Below are 26,382 nucleotides of genomic sequence, written 5' to 3'. Positions count from 1 at the left end.
AAATCTAAATAATATTTTATAAAATATCAAAACAATCAAATAATTTTTTGTGCAAATGAAATTATTAAATCAATATTGTAGGTGGAAAACATGAAACACTGTTAAAGTATCGATCCTTTTTATAAAAAGTATGGACACTTTCAATATAATATAATGTAATAGGTAAATTTGCAATGCTATCGGTATAAATATACTGGTTTACTTATAAAATAGGTAAATATAAGCGCTACCTATTACATTATATAAGCGCTACCTAGTATGTTATTGTACTTTATAATATTTCCGGTTAAATAATATAACATAACCGGTCTAAATTTTAACCGGTCACTTGTTTAACCGGTCACGCCGTATATTAGCCGTTTTTTAGGCGCCGCACCGCAGAACGACCCCAGCAGACGAGACCAAAAGACCTACAATGGATAGCTCGAAGCCAGCGAAGCAAAGGACCAGTCTTGGGGTCCACACATCCTTATGGTGATCTATAGAAAATACCCCTATAAATTTAACAAAAAATTGAGTTCAAGAGCATTTATTGGTCAATGTCATTTTGTATATTTAAAATAAGATCGGTGTTTCATTAGGTAAAGGTAATTGCCACGTACCTAATTATTACAGGTGGTTTTCATCGTTGGTCCACTGTGTTTTACACGTGTCAGTTATATCGAAAAGTAGTGTGAAATTCGGTACCTCGGGCGGTGGTCGTTATTACAGGTTACTTGATTTATTGCTAATTTAAACTTTCTCTGCTTGTCTACGGATTTGACCACCGAGCTTGAAGTGCCATTAAATGATAAAGTTGGACAACTATGGTAGTTTAACAACTCTTGGAATAGGCTTTTTAATCAATATAATTATAATTAAATAATTTAATTACTATATTTTTATAAAAAGAAATTAAAATTTTGATAATATTATTAAATCTTACTATGAAATATTTTTTTACGAAATGAATGAGATCATAGCCAATACCACTATGAAATATTTGATTATAAAGAATTTTAGTTCATTTGATTAATTCTCAAAGTTATACATTCTTCCCTCGATCCGAATTTAACTCGAAAAATATATAACTTTCATTTGATCTAAACCCAATTCATCTTTTTAAGATAAAATCTCGACCCGACTCGAAATAATGTTTATTAAAAATATTATTTTTATTCAATAAAAATATATATATTTAATTGAAAAAAATAATATATAGGGGTATTATTGTAATTACCCTAAATGTATAAAATAAAATTACAATTTTTGTTCAAGTCGAGTATGATATTTTTCATCCTAAACTTGAATCTGATTCAACTTGAACATAACCTCTAAAAAACCTTACCGACCCGATCCGAACTTGAATTAAAAAAAAACTAATTAGATCGGATCGAGACGGATCGAAACCCATAGGATTTGGGTTTCATGCACGTCCCTATGTGTGGTTCAATGCTAAATATGGGATTTGGTTTAATGGTTGAATCGTTCTCAGATTAATTGCATATCTTAGGTTCAATCCTTCCGTAATGTGTATTTTCCCTAATCAATAATGATCAGATTTGAATGTTATAGTATGTTAACTTATAACATTTTAGGAGATAAAAATAAAATTTTAATACAAAATATAAAAAAATTAAAATATATAAGAAATTAAAATTTTTAGGGGCGGTTATTCCCACCCATCCCCTTGGGTCCATCACGTCTAATATATTTTTTTCTCAATCAAGTAATGACACATATAATCATTTATTTGAATATTAAATTCATTATATTGATAAAGTGTGTAAGCCATTAGGACTAAAAGTATAACTATACTAATTTTTTAATAATCACGTCAGTTTTTAGTAATCCAAATAAAATCTATCTATAATTAAGTGGTCGTAAATATAATTTATCCAAATGATAACAAATCAGGAAAAATCAAATTTATGACTTTTCCAGTTTCAAATTAAAATATAAAAATGTATATCTCATTTTAATCTGATCACGATCTTAACATAATAATTTTATTTAAGTATAATATAATACAAATATAATCTAATATTAATTTGACTTTAGAATTTTAATGAAAAATAAATTTATATCATCTCGATTCGAATATAAAGTTGTATGGTATAGGGACTAATAAAAGTATCTATATATATATATATATATATATATTGGTTGCCCTCCGGTTTCAATGCTTCGTCTTGACTAATCTAGACGGGTCGTACACCTGGTTTTGATGGGTGAGCGAGAATTTTTTACATATATAATAACTCGAACCTGAAACATTGCTTGCTTACCACTTGAATCAAGCCGTCGATAATATTTAACCTATATTCCCACGTTAAATGATGTAGCTGATTTGTAATTAATTTGATAGTTTTTGGACGCATCTAAATCATAATTTATATAACACGATAAGCTGGAGTGACATAAAATCACTTGTAAGCAAAATATAAACAATTATCCACCATCACATTTCATGATAATACTATATTAGTTAACTTCTCATCAAAACTATATAAAATACACATTTAAGTCTAAATTATCGTTTAACGATTTTTCAAATTTTAAAAATCTTCTTAATTTTTTAAAACTTTATTTTGTTTACGATCTACGCATGGCATATAAGTTAATGATAGAATTTGGTTAAACTTTTATTGTCATTTAATTATATACACGTTATAGGCTGTTAGATTTTAATATATATATATATATAATTAAAAAATACATATTATAAATTCAAGAATATAGAATTATAAAATTTTATTAAATATAAAATCAAATTAATTATATTAAAAATTTTAGAATGTACGACTATATTCTAGCGCCCTTAACCTATTATGTTTATTGTATTAATTTTCATTTAATTTTTAAATTAAAGAAAAAGTATTGGAGAATGTTGAAATTCAAAATGCTTGTACTTTACGTAACTTTGGCATTCAGGAATGAAACTAACATTTGATTAAGATTGTTCACGGTTAAAGGAAAAATAAACAAACAATTTTCAATGGAATAATTTATTATTGTGGAAAAAAATGAAATGACAATTTTCTAGAAAAAATATGTAACTTGGAAAGCAAGCATGAACACTTAATAAAAAAATCTTCTACGTCATATATCATTCAAAATATTGTATATATCTATTGTACAAATAATTTTTTTTATTAATCTAAAATGATTACTGAATAATATTTATTCATAATCTTTTATAATCATGGATAACGCACACACATCCTACAGATACGACTGTTTGAATTCGAGATTTATAGAGAAAAATACTCCCCTTTACCACCAAGATCGTTTGATTAAGTCATACATTATATGTACTTTCTTTAATATGTTAGACTAAAGTTATCCATACAATAGATACACATATTTTATATATGATCCACATCAAATCCGATCCAGAATTCAATGCATATAATGATAATTCGATTAATTGAATGACTTGATTGATACGATACCGACACTTTCGTAATTCAATTATATCATTTTAAGAAAATCTAAATAAGACTTTGAAATTTCCTAATACAATAGGTAAACATCCGACAATTATTTCAAACTCGTGTATCAAAATCGTTTGACTTAAGATCCACGTTTAATATATTTTTAAACACTTCGATTCTACAATTGATGCAGACATGTATAATTTTAATGGATTTGAACATGTGTTACAATATGGGGAAAATGCAGAAGGACATAGAGGACAACCCTGTAAGAATAACAGTCTGCATCCATATGTAGACAGTAGATGGGGTGAAGTGCACGTCAAATGCTCAGAGAAAGTATTGGAACTTTTCTGTGTGAGAAACTGTGAGAGGTTTAAATTGAAAGGACAAATGAAATGTATTCAGCACCATTATTGTTGGAGAAGATAAAGGCCATGTTCATGGTGTATATTCATTGCACTTGATCCAAGTACTATACGAATATGATATATGAAAAAAATAATCAAAACCCTTAATCGTTTGTTGATTTTTATTGTTAATAAAATTATTATTACGAAAGTGATTCTATTAATCTAATTTTTTATTTTTATATTAAAATTTATTTTTTTATTTTTATACAAGAACCTTTACCATATCCTATTAAACTAAATGACGGTTGATTATTTATTTTGACGATAAATTTGTTATTGCCGTTGGAAATATTACAGTACTATTATAAAAATCGAAAGATAAAAATTAAATTACATTTTTGTCATTGATAAATAATTATCTTTAAAAAATAGTCGTTATGATTGGTGTAATCTTTGAAAGAGACGATATTCCATGAGATTAACATAATTTTGAAGAAAAAGTGATGTCCGCTGACACTAAAAAAATGATAATATGTAAACTATAACCATTTTCTTTTCTCGTCTTGTATGAATTATATTTTATAAATTTATGAGTGTTAAACCATTGGGGAAAGAAGAAGAAAAACAAGTCCGGAAACCCAAAAGTAGACTTACGGAGCAAGATCTTTGAATTTGTCATTCATTGTTATAATATATTGCTGAAACTAAAGCTGGATTTGATGATTCATCGCTTTCGGGAAAGACCTTCCCCAAATATGTTTATATTTCAACTATTACAAAAAGATGGTGCGCACAATTATTATTATTTATTATTATATGTTGAGTTGTACATATAATTGTATCGTGCGTTGCATGGAGTGGGAAATTGGAAAGAAGAAAAGTTGGATAAAACGGAAGAAAAAGAGGCTTGTCCCTTCACCTAACATATAAAATAAAATTGGAATTAAATGCAAATGAAAGGACGACGGTCTAACATGTTTGTTTCATTTTCAAATTCAAAATATCGAGTCATTTTACTTCGTGGGAAAATAAGATATTTTTTTTACGTATAAGATATCTGTTATATTATTTTTTGATTTAAGGTTATTGTTACAGTGTCAAAGAGAGGATATCAAAATTATTACGGGACTTCAATTTTTTTCGGGGAAGAGGCATGGATCATAGTGTGTCTTTCCCATCACCGATTATTTTTTCTTTACTTTGCATTTCTATGGATTCTGGTTGGAAAAGTTGAAGACGCATGGTAATCTATACGTTTTCCACCAGAAAATTGAAGTCGCATGGTGTTCATGGCGGCCTTCCCTTTATACTATAGCGATAATCCTAGATCAATAAATAATACGACGAGCGTCTGACATGGGAATTTCTTTTTTCCCACTGCTCTACGCGAGCAAAATTCCTGAATTTATCGGGACAAGACGAGATCCCACAATACACATTTACTATTTAAAATTATATAATTATAAAATATATACTTAAGAGATATATAATTTGTACGTCTTTTTGTAATTCTACGGTAGCATTTATTCTTTTAATGTAGTGAGTTTTTTATATCAAATCTTTCTGATATCTTTTTTTACAAACGATGTTCCATTATTGAGCTTAAAAAAAAGCACTACATCTTGGAATCAATTGCAGTAGTTCATTTGGGGTCCTACAAAAAACCCAACTTGCTCCTTCTTCCATAAATGCAGAATAGTAGAAGAGGATAATAGCAATGACGTGGAGGGTAGCATGTCGTTATTAAAACCAGAAAACCAAATCTTACAAACCTTACGATAAGAAGATAGATCCCACGAGTGATGTGTCCAATTCTAATGAAAACAATAGTACATATAAAATCATCTTCCTCTAGGTTTGGATAATGGCTCCACTTTCAATAATGTTGAATTATAGAGATAGTATGAATCAATAGGCATCGATGGTAAAAGAATTATAGTTATTCTTTGAGGTGTCAAGTTCGAACACCATAAATATCATGGGTGAATGTGTGAACGTTTAATATCAAATGGTTGAGAGTTATATTTGAACAGATATTATTTTATATTTAACCTAAATTAACCCCAAAAAAAAGAATTTTAAAGATAACTTGGGGTATTAATTAAAAAAAATTAAAGGATTAATAATATTTTTTTAAATTTAAAGTATGCTTAAAATTTTCAAAAGTTGTGAGAAAAAAAATTCACGATATAACGCGTTCCAACAATTAATTGTTGAGATAGGGTGTTTGCTACAGTTCGAATGAAGGTCGCGGGGTGGTCTGGGCGACCAATGAAGGTCGCCGGGTGTTCTGGGCGACCAATGAAGGTCGCCAGGTGATCCATGGGAGAAACAATCAAACAATAATTATTTGGGTTAAATGCAAATTTGGTCCTCACAACTTTACACTCTCACACGTGTGTTTTAATATTTAGGGGTTAATAGCATTTTTGGTCCCCTATGCTTTGTAATCTATTTGTTTAATCATTTAGTGACATTTTTAATGTTTTGTTTCAGACATGTATATTTTAATAATTATATTTTAGTCACTAGTTGTTTATTCTGTCAAGTTTGTGTATGTTTCATTTTGATCATAATATTTTTAGTTATTTCATTTTAATCACTGATTTCATGTGTTTTATATATTTTCCTTAATTTTCGAAATTGGCCATGAAATTTGTAAACATGTTATTTTAGCCACTGTTTAGTATTTATGTTTAATTATAATTTAGTCATACATGTTTCTTGTTTATCCTATTTTAGTATGTATTTATTTCTCCCTACCAACGAAATTATTTCGCAAAATTTTCCAATATAAAATAAAACTAAATAAAACTAAAAAATAATGAAAAATACTCGAAATAAATAAACGTAGAACAAATAAAAATTATTGAATACAAAACAAGATATCCCAATAATCAATTTTAAAATAAATACATACTAAATACAAAACAAGATATCTCAATAATCAATTTTAAAATAAATACATACTAAAATAGGATAAACAAGAAACATGTATGACTAAATTATAATTGTTTGTGACTAAAATAAATACATGTATGAGAGTGCAAAGTTATGAGGACCAAATTTGCATTTAACCCAAACAATTATTGTTTGATTGTTTCTCCCATGGATCACCTGGCGACCTTCATTGGTCGCCCAGAACATCCGGCGACCTTCATTCATTGGTCGCCCAGACCACCCGGCTACCTTCATTCGAACTGTAGCAAACACCCTATCTCAACAATTAATTGTTGGAACACGTTATCTCGTGAATTTTTTTTTCTCACAACATTATCTCGTAAATTCAGCCGGAAAATATAGTTTGGAAAGAAAAAAATTATAACCTGGGCTGATTGCTGTAATAGATCATGAACACGTCGTTCTAGCACAAATAGTCTCAATAAGAATTATTATTTGAAGAAATTCGTTGTTCCAATAAGATAAGTTTCAACAATATTTTTTAAGAATTCGTTTTGTTGAAACAATGAGTTCCTTTAAATAATAAATTTTTATTAGAATTCATCTTGTTAGAACAAGTTTGTTATCCACTATAATAATAACCTAGATTACAATTTTTTTATGATAACTGCATTCCCCTAATTTTTTAATCCCAATTGAATTATTTGGCTTAAACAGTCTCTTACTTATATATACGGTTAAGATTCACTTACATCTAATATAAAACTTTTAATTTTATACCCTTTTAGGATAATTGGACGAGAAAAATTCAAATGTTGAGATTATGTCTTTGTTTTTTTTACTGAATATCTTCTCATTTCCTATTATTAATCTCAACCTTTGATTTCTTTTATCTAACAATCCTAAAAAATTTAAAACTAAAAAGTTTTACACTATATATATATATATATTAGCTCTAACGAACAACCGAAATATGGCAAGAGGGGGTGAATTGACCTTTTAAAAATTTGGTGGAAATAATCAAAAAATAAAAACTTTTTGCATAACGATTTAGAGTAATTCGACTTCTAAACAAAGTCTACATCCACACTAAGGATTTCTCAAATCCACTAGATTCGCTTAACTTTGAGGACAAGATGTAATCTTACAACAACCCACGAGGTTTATACCCAAAACCTTGATTATACTATTTCCACAAGAGGAAATACAAATAAAGCAAACAAAGAGAAAAACCCCACAAGGCAAATATGTTTGTACTAATTAAGCTCTCACCCAAATCACACTTGAACAAAATAAACAATGAAGCTCACAAATATGTTTACAACAAAGAACTTTACAAATTAAGCACAAAACAAGACTTTGATGTTGGTAGGTTGGTTCAATGTGTTTCTTGTTAACCTTGGGAAGCTTTGACCTTCAAATTAAACATTCTCCGTTAATTCTAGCCGTTTGGAGCCATTGGAGATCATTATAGCCGTTACCTACAACCAAAAATAGAATTTAATGCACAAGAGATCGATCCTTTAGTGAAAGGGATTGATCATTTTTTTTAAAAAAATCGATCATTGGAACAAAGGGGTTGATCCTTTAAGGGAAGGGATCTATCCTTTTCCTTGAGGGATCGATCTTTTTCCTTGAGGGATCGATCCTTTACCAAACTCACTGGAATCCAAGAGATCGATCATTTGGTCAAAGGGATCATTCTTTTGCTAGTGGATCGATCCTTTGAGCCAAAAATAAATTTTGCAATTTTTTGTTATATCAAAATCTTTTTAGGATCATTTAGTTTTATACCTTGTTAGGACCATTTGATTGGGTGAAATCTTAGTTTTTTCAGTGAATATCTTCCCATTTTCTATTGTTAATATCAACTTATAATTTCACTCGTCCAATGATTCTAAAAAGGTGTAAAACACTAAAAGAATTTTACATAGTGTAATTGGATCTTGCCCCCCCCCCCCACACACATATATATGAATTTGGCAAAATTGTGAGGGAAATACCCATTTGATTTACTCGGGCCTTGACCCAATGCAATCAAACTTTTGCTAAAAGGGCGTTGATCCAATATAATCAAACTCGGATCAAGAAAGCTGACCCGCTCTTTTTCTTGGATCCGATAATTTAAGTTAACTATTATCACTCGAAGCCGAATTCAATAGCGAGCCCTAGCGGTACGCAGCACTGCCACTGATTCTTGGGGAAAAAAGGAAAAGAAAAGAAAATCTCTAATTGGTCGCGTTTAATTTTTTTCCTTTGTTCTAAAGGTAAATTTCTTAAATTTTGCTTTCTAAGCTCTAATAATTATTTCCACTGCTGATAAATTACGACGAACAAGAAGGTAAATCTTTGAATTTGAATTTCGGATAACCTTTTCTTGATTTAGCGTTTACTTAATTATAAAACTAGGTTTTAGCTATAAATTTGAGTAAATATTAGGTTAATCAGTAGACAATAGTGGAGTTAATAAGCTTCTTTAATGTTTCAGTTCGGTGTTTATTACGTGTTTAGGTTCCTGTTTTTTTTCCCTGTTAATCGCAGATTATAAGTGAGAAGAATATGGATTTTGATGAATATGAGTATTTAGAAAAGTCAGTTGAAAATCCTGAGCCTCAAAAGGCGAAGAAGGAAGATGGTAACGGCAGAGTTGATAATGTTAAATCTGATGAGAGGAGTCGTAGTCGGATTTCGAAGCACAAGAGGGGAGAGAGAGCCTATGAGAGTGATGATGATCATAGTCACTCCAAACGCTCAAAATCACGTGATGAACCACTGCATGATCTTGACCGGCGCAAGGAACGAGGCTCATCTCGTCACAGGTCACATTCTAGAGATGGTGAGATGGATAGGCACAGGAGTAGCAGAGAACACAGAGTCAAGGAAAGGGACAAGGAGGAGAGTAATGGGAGAGACAAAGAGAAGGAACGTGAACGAGATAGGAGAGAACGTGATCGTGAGAGGGACAGGGAGATAGAGCCGTCAATTAGAAGCAAGAGTCGACCAGAAAGAGAACGTGAGAAGAGTCGGGACCGTGAGTTTAGAGAAAGAGAAAAAGAGAGAGAGCCTAGGGAACGGGACAGAGAAAGCAGGTATCCTTTCATTTCGTTATCATTTACATTTGTTCAGCTTTTGGCTTTTTTATGCATGTTTGTCTTCTTACATTTGGCTTGAGAATTGCTGTAATAGTTAACTGTAAATATTAGTTTGGTGTATATAATTATTTTAGTTTGTTCATTTTTTATTAGTAAATTTAACAGCCAGATCTCTTTCTATCTTCATTGAAGCAGTACTTGCGTACAATGGTTCAGATGCAACATGGCTTTATTTGAGATTGTACATTTTACATGCCAATCTTGAGTCAAAAGAGTCTAAATTGACAGTGTCTATTTGATTGAACAATTTTCCCTTATTATTATTATTTTATTTTGGGTGGGGGGAGGTTAACAGTAATCACTTGCTTGGAACTTAAATTTGCGAGGACTTTGTGTTATTTTTTTATGAATGATTTTATTCAAAAGACACTAAATTTCACCTATAACGATGAAAAGGTTGAAGATTTCGTTTACTATTATAGCTTGCTATTATTATTATTTTATTGAGAATGCTAGTGTAGGATTCTGTAAAAAAATGCCACCTACCGGATAGTGAGGCTACTATATCATGCTGGTTGCAATTCATTGTATATCAAGGAAATTATTATTGAGTTGCCTATGTGATTATTTTAGCCACCCCTAGTTTGGGTAGACATGAGAAATGGGATCTTGGGTTGACCTTTACTTTTTTTTTGATAGAAGTTGGAGGTCTCATTAGAAACTGCCTTCGTATTCTTCCACATACTTAGAAGTATGTTGAAGAACATTGGAAGGAAGAAAAGAGTGCCTCATATTTTATTAAATAGAAGACCAAGTACATATGGTAACACCAAACCCTCATACGGGAATAAACACCATTACAAACCATAACACCTAAAAATCTTCCATCTGATTGTAATACGGAATAGGGGTGGCTGAAATTGTATATTATTTGCAGTTTATGGTGTGCACTGATATTGTGATTTGATGGTGGTGCATATGACATTAGAATTGATTAATAGGTGGGATTTCTTCTCCCTCTGATTGTAAGTAGGTTATGTTTGAGAATTTTGAACTTCGAGGATAGTGAGTTTCTTCATTGTGTTCTAGATGATGCGATGGGTTACTTTCGGTGATGTGAGCAAATAGTTTATTAGTTCATTTTATTCAAGCTATGTTCTAGTGAGCAGTGTGATATAGATATTTTTCTCTCCCTTATTGGAGTCCTGTTTCCCTTTGTCTCTCAAAAAGTTGGCGTTTCTATATATGAGACCCATTCAACACCACATCCATCTTGGCGTATAATCACGTAGAAGATCTAGATAATCAAAAGCTTTACTCTGCCGTAGATACTCTCTACCAATTGTTTTTGAAATATAGTTCTCCATTGCTTAACAGGTTTTATACTTTTATCTAAATGAGTTTTTGAGTTTTTTCTACAGCTCTTAAGTTTTGTATAGTTGTGCTATTTATTCAGTCTTCTAAATTCTGAATATTGAACATTAGATTCTGGGAACTCGCAGATGTGCTAGAGCAATGCTCAGATGGTCTTTCTGGCAATTGGGCCAGCCACTGGAAAATCGGGTCATGGGTTTTAAATGTTTCTTCCTAGACTATATTTGAAAGCTTGCATTGCAAGAACGAAGTTTCAGTCTTGGAGGTTTTGACTGGAGTGGTGATATCATGTTATGATTTCCGTATCCCCCACCTTTAAAAAATGAGTTGCTTAATCGTATCTATTATGTTGCAGAAATGCTGGTGAGGGTATGATGGGCTTTGCTTAAGCTTTAAAGAAGCAGCTCATCTTCATGTTCTGTGGAATACAAGATTGGCCACCCCTTTTTATTCTTTATTTTTGCAGGATAAATCATTAAAACATTATCTTGAAGTTTTAGGTTTTAGGTAACCATGGTGTTTCCTTCTATTGTCTCATGTTTGATTTCGATGTTATTAGAGTCAAGGTGTAATGTTGACTTTGTGTAGTTCCCTGCAGGACCATGTAACGAGGGTTTGACATTTTTATGCATGTTGGAGAGAAAATATTGATGCCATTCTGGATTTTCCTTTTCTGTTTTTGTTATTTTTTTGGGCAGTGATTGCATGAAGTGTAGGTTCGAGATATTTCTTCACTTCCCAGAATCAGAAACACTTTTGTCCCTACTCGTCTTTACCTTTTCTTGCACATCTTTATTACTTATGTTTGGTCCCTTTTAGACAATTAAATGTTTTTTGTGTTTTCCTCCCCTTTTCTCAGGAGGTATAAAGACAAAAAGGAAGATGCGGCAGAGGCTGAGGTTGATCCAGAAAGGGATCAGAGGACTGTATTTGTGTATCAGGTATTAATGTATTCTCATTTTTGTGGCCCTGATGTTTTTTCTTCCTAACTGTTGATTTGTGAACGATTCTTGACAGATATCCTTGAAGGCTAATGAAAGAGATGTTTATGAGTTCTTCTCTAGGGCTGGCAAGGTGATCTCTTATTAACTTCATTGTCCAATCTCCTTTTTTTCCCATAAGAATTGGAGGTCTCGTTAAAAACCCCTTTCATACTTCTTGGCAAACCGCAAGGTAGTCACTAGGTAGCAAAAGAGGGAAAAGAGTACCTCAAGTTTATTTAAAAAACTCCAAAACATCATACAAGGTTCGACCACAAAATAATAAAATACAAACCAGAACTTGGCATAAGAATAAACAGCCTACCAACAACTTCCCTACAAAACATCCCACAACAACCAAACCTAAAACCTCACTACCCGATTCCTTGCTTAGCTAACACGGCAGTCCTTAGCACACCGACTGACATGGCGAAAAATAACAGAACGATCCTTAGCAACCATTACGATGTCTCCATTTTTTTTAATGTTATGAAACTTATTTTCATTTCATTACTGTTCTATTCATTTATTAAAGGATTTGTTAGCAATTGTAATCTGTATGAAGAATATGTTAGCAATTGTAATCTGTATGAAGGATGCGATTGGACTTAATTACCTGAAGGTTCAGCTGGAATTCTCTATAGCGATTAGTTTACATGTAGCTATAGTCAATTATTTTTATTATCATAATTCATGCCTTCACATTTAAGTCATAGAATGATTTTTAGAAACAATCTGTTGATTTTGTTTATACAAAAATTTGGAAGAGGTTAAATATATTTATTATTTGAACTACCCAGATTCTTTCAACAGTAAACTTGAATCATCACATATGTAGATAAATACACTGACAAGTTTGTGTGTACCTCTATGATGAATGCTGTTGTGTTTTCTTCTCTTTTTTCCCCTGCATGCTTATTAATCACAATTTTCAGGTTCGAGATGTTCGCCTCATAATGGATCGAAGTTCAAGACGTTCCAAAGGAGTTGGGTAAGTATAAAGTACTAAACCTTAATGACCAACTTGCCAGTTTTAGGTGCTAGCTTGTTGCATGGTATAAACCTTCTATTTTGTTATTTAAAAAATATTTATTGTGTATCAAACAAATCTTTTTCTTCATTTGTCTATGCAGGTATGTTGAGTTCTATGATGTAATGTCAGTCCCTATGGCTATAGCACTTTCTGGACAGCCTCTTCTTGGCCAACAGGTGATGGTGAAACCATCAGAAGCTGAGAAGAATCTTGTTCAGCCTACTACATCTGTGGCAGCTGGACAGACAGGTCAATTTGCTGCTGGGGGGAGAAGGTTGTACATTGGGAACCTACATTTCAACATTACAGAAGAACAACTACGTCAGGTAAAAGATAGTAGGGAGTGTAGTAATGTAAACCTCAAAGACATGATCTTAATTATTGGCTTCGAATGCTCTTAATTTTTAATGACACTGGGTTTGGGTTGTTATCTAGAAGCTTTGTTTATGATTCGGTTAACATGCTGATCTTACTGAAGAAGAGTTAAATAAAAGATATATGGAGGGAAATATTCAAAAACATACAAGAGGGCAAAACCTAGGCATGGCATTCATGCGTCTTTAGAGCTTCAAAGGATGTTAACTATGGAAAACAGAAACTCTTAAATGTGGTAAAAAAATTGGTTGCAATGTTGAGTTGGGGAGAAAAGTCCCAACTTAAGAAACTAAACAGAACTAGTGTCCCTTTTCTTGTTCCGTTACCATGTTCATGACCAGCTCTTACAAATAACAATAATATAGCTGTTGAACTCAAGTCTCAAGTTTCCTCCATTTTACATTCATTTGCATCGGTTTGACCTGAAGTAGTGATCAATTAGGTTGGTAAGCAATATGAAACGAGTCCTTAAATATGCTTTTTTTACATGCTGTCTTTAATGTTAGGTTTGCTAGTCTTCTTATTCTTGAGGTATTTTGATCAATATAGCTTCTCTTCGTCATCTTTTATAGATTTCTAGTTCCCCTTTCTATCTAAACCTCAAAATTAAATACTATCACTATACCATACTTCCTTTTGATCCTCTATATTTTTTGCTGAATTGATATTGCTCATTTCCTTGTATAAAATTCTCAGGTTTTTGAACCTTTTGGTAATGTGGAGCTGGTGCAGTTGCCCCCGGATGAAACTGGTCATTGTAAAGGTTTTGGTTTTGTCCAGGTAATACCATGCGAACAATCTTAGAATCGATTGTGATTTTTCTTTTCATCTGGACAGTATGTTGAGACTGGAAGTGCATGTACTCCACCCCCCCCCCCACCTCGAACAAAAAAAAAAGGGAGAAACTTTGATCCTTATCAATCAGGACCTGGTACAATGCTTAGATTACTCTTGAAACATGAGATGGCCTTATTTCCAAGATACTTAATGGTGTCTGTTCTGGAAAGGTAATTGAATACTTGTTCTTCTTGCAGTTTGCCCGACTGGAGGATGCTAAGAATGCCTTGAATTTGAATGGACAGCTGGAGATTGGAGGTCGAGTAATCAAGGTTAGCAGAATAATGTTTTGGTTTCTTAAGGGGAACATATATTCTTTAGTATCTGATTTAAGGTTCCTACCTCATTTGAACCATCAACTTCTGAACTAAATTAACTACTCCTTCAAAAGTCTCAACCATTTATATTCTTTTGTCAGCAACTTTATATACGGTTGTCGGTCCCACCCAATTGGACAATTTTAAGAATGAGAGCTTTTTATTCCAATAGACACAAGCACCTGAACTAAGCTTTAGATCGTAATAAGAGGAGTGAGAGTGAATCTGAATGACATACACCGATTACATGATCAATAATAAACATTATTATCATGTAAGAACAATTTGGACAATAGAAAATTGCTTGTCTTGCGTACATATTGAGGTAAAAAAATATTTTCTTTTACGAATGGTTTAGAGATTTATAAAATTTCTGATAACTATATACTTCGATAAATTTTAACTAAATAACTTAAAACATTAATGTATATAGTATAAGACTAATCAAATACCGTCCACGCAGGACAGGCATTATAGGATGCAAATCCTTCCTCTCCTGTAAACCATACATTTAAACCTAATTATGATAACATAGACTAGAATAAATGCTTTTACTTTAGTCAAGCTTAGATTAATCTTAGAATAGACTTAATAGGTGACTAATCACACACCTAAATAAAAAATATTAGTGATGATTCCCCGACTTGCGATTTATGCCTAGCTTTCCTAATTCACATTCAACATGTCAGAACAACTATCAAACATGACATGATACTCTAATCATGCGGGCTAAATCACTTTCTATATGGAAGCAAAGGAATCTCGTTTTATTCAGCGGTGGAAATTCTTGTTCTGATGATATAATTTTGTCTGGTTATCTTCAAATTTCACGTAGGAATGGACTTACAGGGACTTTAGTTATTTTTTATGTGCGTGTTTTCTTTTCCATCTGTTTAGGTATCAACTGTTACTGATCAAGGTCCATGGCAAGATGCTGGGACAAATGCAGCTGATTTTGATGACGATGAAGGTGGCTTGGTGAGTATTATTCGTTCTCCTCCCTTATCTCTCTTTTCGTTAATGCATCTAAAGAGGTATCAAAGGGCTAAGAATGGTTGCTGTTGAACCCAGCTTTAGAAGATATAGTTCGATTTTGAGAATGCATAGACAACCAACCAAAAGTCATTGAGTCCCCTTGGGTGTCCTATATTTGCCATTGTTTTGCTAGTTTTATATGTATCTTATGGTCTCGGATAGTTTTGGCACATGTTTTTTCCCGACTTTTTTAGGAATCTAACAACATTGTTTATGATTCAGTCTCTGAATTCATCATCTCGAGCACTTCTCATGGCAAAGTTGGACCGCAGTGGCACTGCATCTAGGTTTGCCTCCAATCCTGTAGTTATTTTATTTATTAGTTATCTGTCTGACTATTTCTCTCCTCTATTTGCAGTATTACTGGCTCCATAGGCATGCCTATTAATAGCACCGGCCTTGGTGCTACAACAGCACCAATCCTCGGTGCTGCACCTTTGGCACAATCCCTCATTCCTCCTACTCTACAGGCCTCTATTCCTACCATTTCTGGACTTCCAGGTGGTCTACAAATCCATACTAATGGCATCCCTATTATCGACACAGTTGGAGTCCCTAGTGAATGCCTTTTATTGAAGAATATGTTCGATCCGGGTCTCGAGGTTGGTATTGTGGCTAGAATTGCGTAGAGTTTCTTTTTAATATTTTTGTCTAATCATATAGTATTCTCGTGACAGACGGAACCCGATTTTGATTTGGATATCAAAGAAGATGTTAAAGAAGAATGTTCAAAATTTGGAAAATTGAAGCATATTTATGTAGACAGGTAATTCCTTGTAACCCGCTATGCACACAAATCTGTTCACGAGAATGTGTTTATGCGATTTAATCGACCGCCGCCTTTTCTTTGTTGAATCTCATTTTTATGGGAAAAAAAAATCGTTCTCTTGAACAGGGACAGTGCTGGGTTTGTCTACTTACGATTTGAAGATGTGCAAGGTGCGAAAAACGCACAACGGAACTTACATGGAAGATGGTTCGCTGGAAAAATGATCACCGCTGCATACATGATGCCACAAACCTACGAGGCGAAGTTTCCAGATAGTAACAAATAGTTGAATGATGTGTGTATAACCTGACACTGTCTGAAATCAAGAGGATTATATTTCCGTTGGGAAATATATTCAGTGCAAAGCAGGGAAGTAATTTGTATGGTTACTTAAACAAACAAACTATATCTGGCATTAGATGCACTAATTTCATATTTCTGTCTGATTAATGTACCAATCTGTTTTGCCTTTGCTAAACTGATGTTACGAACATCATTGTTTTGTTCTTTTTAATAGTATTATCATCAGTTTTTAGTGAAATTATTTGAAAGGTTTGTTTTCTTATAATTTAGTCTTTCTTTTATAATTTTTTATTATAAACGATTAATTGTAATTAGATGTAGACTTTTTGGGTAAGCTACATCTCAGATTAAAAATATTACATAAATTTGCATGATGGAATTGACGTAAATGAAGTCTTTTTTTAAAGTGATTGAACAATCAAGAACGATACAAAACCTTGGAAACCAATGTATGTTTAGGGAAAGGGTACAAAATTACCAACGGAGTTTCATAGTTTAGTTTTAAGATTTTGTAAAGCTTTGAGCCCAAGCCACGCATCATGCGGTCGAGCTCAGCCCAAATGACTTGACAATGGTGCTCACTCTATCTGTAAAAGTTCTGGATGTAATCTTTTTACCGGGAACGAGTGGAACCCCCGTTTTAAAGCAAAAATAAGTCTGATTCCGTAATAAAATGTTGATTCATTGAACTATGCAAAAATGATCATTTTGATCGGCAACCTTTCAAATGCTACAAAGTGGCCATTTAAACTTGTTGAAAAATCGTGTTATTTTAACGTTGCAAGGCACCATTTTGTAATGGTTTAGAAAGTTTAATAACCATTTTGTAACATTTGAAAGGTCACTGACCAAAAAAAGATCATTTTTACATTGTTTAAATGTACTTCACCCTAAAATGTTCAACAACCATTCAAAATATAGACAATTCCGTGATAACATTCCTCCTCTTTAAGATTAAAAGATGCTGCAAGAATTCGTTGTTTTGTTGGTCTAAGCAACACTCTTAACATTACCACCTCTTGGAAACATTCAGTATCACATAGGAAAAGCTACAATAGAGCAAAAAGAAGAAGAAGAAAAACTACGAAAGCAGCAAATATGCACAGCTAAAACATGTTTATTTAGTTTGGCTTTCAAGTTTCAGCAGAAACAACCACCGAAATTTCCTAGAGTTTCTATCGAACTCAAAAGTTTACATCTCTAGATTTCCCCTTTCTATTCTTTCCATTGATTTTCACCGTCCAGGACTAAAGAGTACAGCCTTGTATTACCTCAAGGTCACGGCTAAAGCTTAGGTAGTGTCTAGACTAAACATAAAGAGAAACTCGATGCAACACTAGGGCATGCATGCTCTCTAGATTACCAAGGTTCTTAAAACATAGCTATAGGGAGGTGAATAAATATATTACGAGACCCATTGGTGTAGTTTACCCTTTAATTAATAATCAATTAGAAGCAAGGTCAACTCCAAAATAATTGACAACTCCATGATTGATGCCCACGTCAATTTAGCCAACCACCAACAACCCACCAAATAATATTCCATTATTTTAAAATTTTCTATGAAAATAAAATTAATTATTATAAAAAATACTCAGATATTAAAATATATCTGAATTTATATTAAAATAAACCTAGATATTACATACGATCGAACTGATGACAAAATATATATAAACTGATTGATGTATCTTTGGATTCCTTATTTTTTTTCTATTTTTTAATAAAGAAATTTCCAAATTGGAGGTTTAATTTTAATTTTATACAAAGCCGTCGGCTCGTAGTCTATTTATTCCTTTTGATTTTCCGCTTTGTGTGGCCCATACGTGGCTATAACTTGGACGCCTTTTACCTTTTGGATGCAAAAGTCAATCAAATTTATTAAAATTATAAAAAATGGTCCTTCTAACATAATAAATTCTCATAGTTTTAATGATTATTTTTATAAAAATTCGATAAATTTATTATTCATTTTATAATAATTTGAGAAGTTTAATGATCATTTTGTAACACACAAATTTTTTCTGATAAAAAATATTATTTTGGTATAATTCAATGACTTTTGATATATTTTATCTTAATAATAATAATAATGTTAGATTGGAAATTGGGTAAAGTACATGAATGGTCCCCCAACTATAAGGTATTACTTTATTAATACTCTCGATTATTAAAAGTTACAAAACGATCCTCCGACTATAGAGTGTTGCTTTGTTGAGTCATTCGATTATTAAAAGTCACAAAATGATCACCCGACTATTCATTATGTTCTAAACTTTTCCTTTTAGGTTAAACAATTGATGATATTCTGAGCTGAACGTTAACATACTGACTGTGGTAAAACATTTGTGTACTTTACGCTTGTAAACTATGATAAAATATATAAAAAGATATAAAACTTATGAATGAAATAATATTATGACAATCTAATTTAAAATAATGAACGCAATAAAAGCAGCAAAATTCCCTCCAGATTCCACGCCGTGTTTTGTCTTACGTTTCAAGCAACAACGCCGCGCCCCTCTTTCTGACTATTCTCAAATTAAACAGTATTTTTATTTACTTACGTTTATATAATAAAAGATCAAAATATAACATCAGTACTCAAATAACGAATAAAAGCTGTCCAGTTGAACTACAATTTTTTTAGGCGTTGATATGACTTGTCGTGAGAATGTACATTTCAAGAGACACGTCTTTCATAACTACGGTTTTTAGAATCGGATCGGTATTTTACCGATTTATTGATTTAACCGATTAGATTGATCGGAAGAATAGGATGACGTCATAATTATTTAAAATTTTAAATAAAAATACCAAAAACTTTTAATAAAAAACTAAAAACATTTAGATTGGACCGGTTCATGGTCCGGTCCGGTTCGAACGGTTCAAAGCCGGTTCAGCGGATCTTTGCGGTTCACTAGTAGCGGTTTAACCGGGATATAATGAACTGGACCAGGCAACGGTTCCCGGTTGAACCGACCGATCCGATCCAGTTTTCAAAACACTGTTCAGGACTACATCAGATATCCTAAAAATATTTATAAAAATATATCTTAAAAAAATTGAAAAAAAAATTATGAGGATTAGCATTATAATTTAATACATATTAATTTAATGAGTTGAAGAGTTTAATGGGGTTAGTTTATATATACATATTACGATGTTTAGGTTATATTTTTTGACAATGTGAGATAAAAATTAAAAAATATATTCCTTAAATTTTTTATCTCTATATCTAATGAATCTACTTATACATTATTGTTAAATTACATTATGTTAATATTTAATATTAAGATTTGTATTAATTAAGATTAGATATTAGATATTTTTTATATGTCAATATATTTAAATACTAAATCAATAATATAAGATGTTTATGTTGAAAGTTTTAACTATATAAACCTTAATAATAAATATATATATTAATTAGAAAGTAGTTCATAATATTTTCAGTTTCATTAGACTCGTAAGCTCTTTCGGGATCTCCCTCTAAAATTGTTGAAGGTCATATACCTAATCAATTTTTCGGTTAGTAGGAAGCAACAATCTTAATTATTATAACGTGAAAAAAATACTTTCAGGTACTGCTTATAGATGTGTTATACTCTTAAGCTCACCAATTTCAGAAGGAAGAACATCTTGTAGCTTATTCAATCTTAAATTACTACAATAAAAACATATAATTAAATAAATTACCTGAAAATTATACATTATCTCATAATCTAGATTTAAAACAAAAGAACATATTGTATTTTAAGGCATTTGAGCCGCCTTTTATAATTAATTTTATATTTGATCTTACATGAATATACTGTTTTCATTTAAGTAAAAGTACGTTTCACGTAACTTGCCTTATCAGAAAGGATGTTAGATCGGTAAAATTTGAGAAATCGGCAATTTTTGGCACCTAAAAAATATTGAAAATTAGAAAATAAAGGATAAAATAACACTTTAGCCCATCATCTTATGGTTTAATTATGCTTTCAATCCTTATGCTTTTCAGATTTTCGATATAGTTTAATTACGCTGTCGTTTTCGTGTTTGTTTTGTGAAATTACAGGACCTGAAAGTTCCGGATGTGTAGGTGGCTGTCAAACTACGAAAATCCCAACGACAAAAGAGTTCATTTTTCTTAATTTTTAATTCAGTTTTCAGACATATACCATTAGTCAAACTTCCAGACAGAGAAATTTGAAACAATAAAATATTGTCCACCGAAAACAATTTCCTTCGTATTCTCTTTCTGTTTCTGTGTTCATCTCAATCTCTAGCTTCCTTTCTGGTACTTTCCCTCCCTTTCTTTCTTTCTTTCTTTCTCGATTTATTATTTGCTTATTTACTACTGCATATACTCATATACGCCATGTTTTATGCATGTGCTTATCGTTTTTTTGTTTACAGAAGGTGATATTTTTAGAATTAATATGAACATCCTCTGGTTGGAAAGTGTAGGAAAACATGAAAGAAAGTTAATATCTAAAGAGTTTAGTTTTCTGGTTCTTCTTCTTCTTCTTGTTTTTGGTTCTTTCTGATCACCTTGACTTGTGAAATTTTGGGTCTGAATTTTCCTGTTTCCTATTGAGAAGAAGCAGATCTAATTTGAAGAACTTATAATGATTGATTCTTATATAGCAAGCAAGCATCTTTGTGATTTACTATTTCAATTGCATGTGAATTTTGTGTTTTAACTTTAATTAACGTGCTCTACAAAGGTAAAGGCCATGGATGGGAATGGAAGAGTTCATCCAGAATGTCCTAATGCTGCAAATCCATACCATGAATGTGGTGTCCTCTGCTTAGAGAAGATAGCTGAAGGGAAAGGAACAAAGGCAAAGGAGAAAATGACATTAAGTAATCAAATCCCATCCGTGCTTAGTTGCTTTATTTCCAGCATTTGATGGTCTTTGTTTGTTCAATTCTATGGCTAAATCTCTGTCGATTTCGCATCCTTAAGCTTCGCGTGCTACCGATTCATTCAAGGTTGATGACTAGAATCTAGTTAATGGTTTAAGTAAACTAATAGAAGTTTATTTGTCGAACTTGTCGCAAGAACCAAAGTTCAAATTTCGTTACTATTATCCCTCTCTGAGGGCATGCAGCATGCCTTGGACTGGGATAGCTTCCCCTGACCTAAACTTTCATTGAAAAAGGTCGATTATTGATAGTATGTGCATATAAGAAACATGTCTCTCGGAGAAAGAGCATGTTCGGAATATATGTTTGTTCGTGTCCATATGGACATGTTTGTAAGGAATGGTCAGCAAAAGCAGGTTTTGCATGATAAAAGGAATGGTGATCGGGGTAGAGTGCAATCAAATTGCCCTAATTCATCTAACTCATGCAAAATATACGAGATAGAACCTGAAAGAATTCAGTGAGACTTTTACATGTATTTCCGAGTTCCGACAGTTTGGTAACATCGATGGACTCTCCTTGAAATTGATGTTTCCTTTAAGGTGTAGGCAATGTTTACATGTTCCTGACTGCGGTTCTTATCATTGTAGGTTCAAAATTTCTTGATGTCTCAAGAAGCTTTGGTAGGAAAAAGAAGTCCGAATCTCTGCCGAAGTTCCCTCAAGCACTTGAAAGTCCCCGTGCAGCAGGTGCAGTTTACCCCGGTGACCTTAGGTCACCTCGGTCTCATTTTTCTAGGAAGAAGATGGAAGCGGATAATGGTGAGTCATTTTCATCTTCCGAGCAACACTTCAAAGAGATATATTCCCAAGATCAATCGTTCGACAAGGCACCAATTCAATACTCTCAACCTTTGCAGATGTCCGGAAAACTAATGGTATGTGCTTTTTTTTCTCGCGGAAAAACTCGCACTACCACATACTTGTGTACGAAGGCATTAGTTATTATCAGTTTCGTATCAGTGTAATAATCTATTACGCCGTTTTTATCTTACAGTCCCCTGCTGATGCACCAACCAAATATAAAGAAGAGAAGGTAAAAGATTCCCCCAATATAAGTTCAGATACAAACACTAAGGATGCAAGAGATGCCCTTAACTCAGCCTTTAGTTTCTTAGGGATTGGCCAAGCTAAAGAAGAGAGCGACGATGATGAAGAGGTCGAATCTGTAATCTCCGATTCCTGTGTATCGGTTGGAAAATACCATGTGAAAGCAAGCATCTCCACAGCTCTACAGTCGATTTTCGATAAGTACGGGGACATAGCAGCTAATTGTCATTTGGAATCAGCTTCTATGCGTGCATATTATTTAGAGTGCTTGTGTGCTGTAGTTCAAGAGCTGCATTCCACTCCATTCAAGCAACTGACCAAAGCAAAAATTAAAGAGATGTTTGCTGTTCTCAAGGATGTAGAATCTGCAGGCATCGATGTCGATTGGTTGCGTGCTCTACTCAATGAAATCTCGGAAGCCATCGAGCTCGTCAGTCAACGCCCAACTCTCGAAATCAAAAAGGCCAAGCATGGCCAATCCTTAGAATCGGTAAAGAAAGAACTAGAACTGAAAATGGAAGACCTGGCTCAGAAAGAAAAAGAGGCAGCCGTTGCACGGGAACAAGTGGCGGAAACCAAGGCTCGTTTAGATGAGATCGAGCATCAGTGTTCCGAATTGGACAAGACCATTTTGAGCATATCGTCGATCCCGGATAAATTCCAGGGCAAATCTCTGGCAGATGAGCTCTTGTGATGGTGTTTGATAAGCAAGACTTGATGTGTTTAATACCTTTTGGTTGATAGTTGAATATAGTGTCATGCAAGTAGCTGTGTGTAGAGCAAATTTGGTAATAGGCTTTGTATGTGATCATAGGCTTTTCTTGAATAATTGAACTGCCAAGAAGATCTGAACAGCGCGTTTGTTTATTTGCATAAGTGTATTTATCTACAGTATTAGTCCTTGTACTTTTCCTACATATGGAAGTTAGTCCCTTAGTTTTTGTAATAGTGTCATTCTTTGTTACATGATTATGAATCAATTGATACTTTAAATTTAGGATCAATTTGAAATCTTGATTTTAATTCGAGCATGTCCGCTGTAATTTATATTCTCAAACAATGTTTAAGCCTGAATTTGGATAAATATATACTTTCATACTTGAATTCGGTTTTAAGTTGTAGTTTGATGCTTATTTTTTTTTATTTAATTAAATTTAAGGTTCAATTTGGAGTTTAATTTTTTTGTCTAAATTGGTACTTAAGGTGCAACCGACTTATTTGAACTAAATGAATTAAATGCATTACACGTTCTCAAATAATGAATTTCATTTGAAATTAGTCTCTAAATTTTTTTAACATTCAAATTTTATCCTCAAACTATTACTCTCATTCTAAATTGATCTTTAGACTTTCGAATGTTTTAATTTCATTGTCAAACTCCAGCCATCAATATAAAACTGGTGTCAAAACTTTTAAATATTCTCACTTTGTTAATTATATCCCTTATTCATAAAATAATTATACAATTTTTTAACTGTCATGTAAACACTCATATATATTATGTTGAAATATAATGTCATATAAACTATAACTAACGTTAGATTTAAATAAAATAATAATTTAACTTTAAAGTGTAAAAGGAATGGTAACAAATTAGGAGAACAAAAATACGAATAAAAAAACCTTTCATTTTTATTTTACATAATAATCCCAGAGAACATGAGACACGTTAGTTATTGCATAATACATGTCGGTATTTACATTTCAATTAACTTTTTTTAACGGTTTGTTACCAGACGTAATAGTTTAGAATGAAATTAAAATATTTAAAATTTTAAGAACCAATTAAAGATGAAAAACATGTTTAAAGACGTATGATAAAATTAACTTGGCTCAATTTGGATCATAAAACTACATTTAGATACCAAATTGAACTTAAAATGTATGTTTACCCTTTTCATAACTCAAAAAACATATGGCCACTTACCTTTCGTTTAAAGGCAACACAACACTACGAACCCCCTGCAAAATTGCTGGTTCTGAGGAAAACTAATTCTTTACATTCAAAGTAGTCTGCGTTTTGGCTTTTATCCTTGATGGGGTAGGCCGACGTTGATAGGCTAAACAAGGGTAGAAACCTCTAATATCTTATGGCTCTTACCCCCACACCATGTGAAGCCATAATGCCAAGAACCCCAGGCAGGGTCCTCGAATTCTTTTGGGTTATTTATTTTTTCCTTTTTCTGCTTTCTGTTTTCCCTTTGGATGGACCACTGGCCTACAGTAAAGAGGAAACCATTGATAAGGGAGCCTTTCCAGAAAGGTTGGCTAAAAAAAGAGCACATATGAGGGACAGACTCGGTAATCGCTTTTGAAGCCCACCTTTCTACATTGGGAGTGGGGCATCCTTGATCTTTTGGGTTTGCTCCCTCTTCTTGCTACCGTTAGAGCTAGGTAAAATTATGTTTCTAGTCACTATACTATGTATACATTACGAATTTAATCCCTGTTTTTTCTTAAAATTTTGAACTCACAATTGCCTCATCAAGACAAGACAAAAAGTTGTAACAACGACACATTAAGAAAACCAAGTCAAGAACAATGCCACACAAGAACAACAGCAAAAGAAAGATATGATCATATGAAGGGATGATCATAAGCATCCTCTGCTAACACTCAAAAGAACCAAATGGTGAAAAAGGAAGAAAACAATGGAGACAAAAGCCACGTTGGTTGTCCCTTTTCTCTTTAGTTGGTCGGGTTGCTTCGGAAGGATCCCAAAGCCTTGATTGCAGCAGCTCGAAGAATGTACTGATGGTAAGCAGCCGCTACCACAGCTCCAACAAACGGACCGACCCAGAAAATCCACTGTCCAGTCACCATATATAAGATTAATTCATATAAAAAGACTTGGCAAAAAATGTGTATAAATAATAAAAATAAACTTTACATGGTCATCCCAGGCTTTATCGTTGTTGTAAATAACAGCAGCACCGAAGCTCCTAGCCGGGTTTATGCCGGTGCCGGTGATGGGGATGGTAGCCAAGTGAACCACGAAGACAGCAAAACCTATGGGAAGCGGAGCCAACACCGGCACGTGGGAGTCACGGGCGTTTCTCTTAGGATCAGTGGCCGAGAACACGGTGTAAACAAGCACGAAGGTGCCGATGATCTCGGCTCCCAAAGCGGTTCCCTTGTTGTAACCCGAAGCCACCGAGTTAGCTCCACCGCCTAGCGAGTTGTACTCGTGTTTCATGAAAGCTTTAACTAGCCCAACGCCACATATTGCTCCCAAGCATTGAAATACCATGTACGCAACAGCTCTCATTAAAGACACCTTCCGGGCCAGAAACAACCCGAAAGTCACCGCAGGGTTAATGTGACCGCCTGAGATGCCGGCAGTGCAGTAAACGAGGATGAATATCATGCCGCCGAAGGCCCATGCAATGCCCAGTAGACCGACTCCGTTGCATGCATCGTGTTGTTTCTTGTGGCCGATTACGGTGGCTACTGTGATATAGAGGAAGAGGAAAGTGGCTATGAACTCGGCTATGAGGGCTCTGTACAAAGACCAGAGCCTGAGCTCTTTCGTGTCGATAAGCGGCGCCGGTGGAGGGTCCACGTAGTCCTTTCGTCCCTGTCCTCCTCCACTCACTTCTTTAGACATTTCTTTCATTTTTTTCTTGAGAAA

At 33.2% G+C, this 26,382-nt stretch overlaps 3 protein-coding genes across 7 annotated transcripts; 2 read left to right on the top strand and 1 right to left on the bottom strand.

The window, feature by feature from the left end:
* Nucleotides 1–642: 642 nt before the first annotated feature.
* On the top strand, nucleotides 643–23,604 carry LOC120171646. Its single transcript, XM_039179326.1, has 5 exons — nucleotides 643–649; nucleotides 5,666–5,670; nucleotides 21,501–21,639; nucleotides 22,293–22,579; nucleotides 22,699–23,604. Exons 3-5 carry the CDS (start codon nucleotides 21,510–21,512, stop codon nucleotides 23,443–23,445), a joined length of 1,164 nt encoding a protein of 387 aa, XP_039035257.1. The 5' UTR covers nucleotides 643–649; nucleotides 5,666–5,670; nucleotides 21,501–21,509; the 3' UTR covers nucleotides 23,446–23,604.
* On the bottom strand, nucleotides 6,697–26,382 carry LOC120171653 (probable aquaporin PIP2-8). The gene is made up of 3 exons (XM_039179337.1): nucleotides 25,642–26,382; nucleotides 25,420–25,559; nucleotides 6,697–6,708 (listed from the first exon to the last, which is right to left on the bottom strand). The coding sequence occupies exons 1-2, from the start codon at nucleotides 26,365–26,367 to the stop codon at nucleotides 25,440–25,442; spliced, it is 846 nt and encodes a 281-aa protein (XP_039035268.1). The 5' UTR covers nucleotides 26,368–26,382; the 3' UTR covers nucleotides 6,697–6,708; nucleotides 25,420–25,439.
* LOC120171644 (RNA-binding protein 39-like) lies at nucleotides 8,824–16,934 on the top strand. 5 transcript variants are annotated; one of them, XM_039179322.1, is made up of 14 exons: nucleotides 8,826–8,937; nucleotides 9,212–9,759; nucleotides 11,996–12,077; nucleotides 12,154–12,210; nucleotides 13,052–13,107; nucleotides 13,250–13,475; nucleotides 14,221–14,304; nucleotides 14,559–14,633; nucleotides 15,576–15,656; nucleotides 15,936–16,000; nucleotides 16,072–16,226; nucleotides 16,266–16,315; nucleotides 16,391–16,479; nucleotides 16,609–16,934. In XM_039179322.1, the coding sequence occupies exons 2-14, from the start codon at nucleotides 9,230–9,232 to the stop codon at nucleotides 16,766–16,768; spliced, it is 1,710 nt and encodes a 569-aa protein (XP_039035253.1). In that variant the 5' UTR covers nucleotides 8,826–8,937; nucleotides 9,212–9,229; the 3' UTR covers nucleotides 16,769–16,934. The 5 variants fall into 5 exon arrangements, with proteins under 5 accessions (XP_039035252.1, XP_039035253.1, XP_039035255.1 ...); XM_039179324.1 differs by lacking the exons at nucleotides 8,826–8,937; nucleotides 9,212–9,759 and adding exons at nucleotides 11,258–11,401; nucleotides 11,492–11,505; nucleotides 11,603–11,643 and having other exon boundaries at nucleotides 16,072–16,315; XM_039179321.1 differs by having other exon boundaries at nucleotides 8,824–8,937; nucleotides 16,072–16,315.

The sequence above is a fragment of the Hibiscus syriacus genome, unplaced genomic scaffold, assembly GCF_006381635.1.
Source record: "Hibiscus syriacus cultivar Baekdansim isolate YM2019G1 unplaced genomic scaffold, ASM638163v2 tig00111834_pilon, whole genome shotgun sequence".
Taxonomy (NCBI): Eukaryota; Viridiplantae; Streptophyta; class Magnoliopsida; order Malvales; family Malvaceae; genus Hibiscus; species Hibiscus syriacus.
Note: the sequence above shows the minus strand (reverse complement) of the source record. Positions and strands in the feature narration are given on the sequence as shown.

Coding starts and splice junctions, on each gene's coding strand:
- LOC120171646 (XM_039179326.1), top strand. CDS start 21,510: ATGGATGGGAATGGAAGAGTTCATCCAGAATGTCCTAATGCTGCAAAT. Junction 21,640..22,292: donor AAAGGAGAAAATGACATTAA/GTAATCAAATCC, acceptor TTATCATTGTAG/GTTCAAAATTTCTTGATGTC. Junction 22,580..22,698: donor AGATGTCCGGAAAACTAATG/GTATGTGCTTTT, acceptor TTTATCTTACAG/TCCCCTGCTGATGCACCAAC.
- LOC120171644 (XM_039179321.1), top strand. CDS start 9,230: ATGGATTTTGATGAATATGAGTATTTAGAAAAGTCAGTTGAAAATCCT. Junction 12,078..12,153: donor GGACTGTATTTGTGTATCAG/GTATTAATGTAT, acceptor GATTCTTGACAG/ATATCCTTGAAGGCTAATGA. Junction 12,211..13,051: donor TCTTCTCTAGGGCTGGCAAG/GTGATCTCTTAT, acceptor CACAATTTTCAG/GTTCGAGATGTTCGCCTCAT.
- LOC120171653 (XM_039179337.1), bottom strand. CDS start 26,367: ATGAAAGAAATGTCTAAAGAAGTGAGTGGAGGAGGACAGGGACGAAAG. Junction 25,560..25,641: donor ATAAAGCCTGGGATGACCAT/GTAAAGTTTATT, acceptor GTGACTGGACAG/TGGATTTTCTGGGTCGGTCC.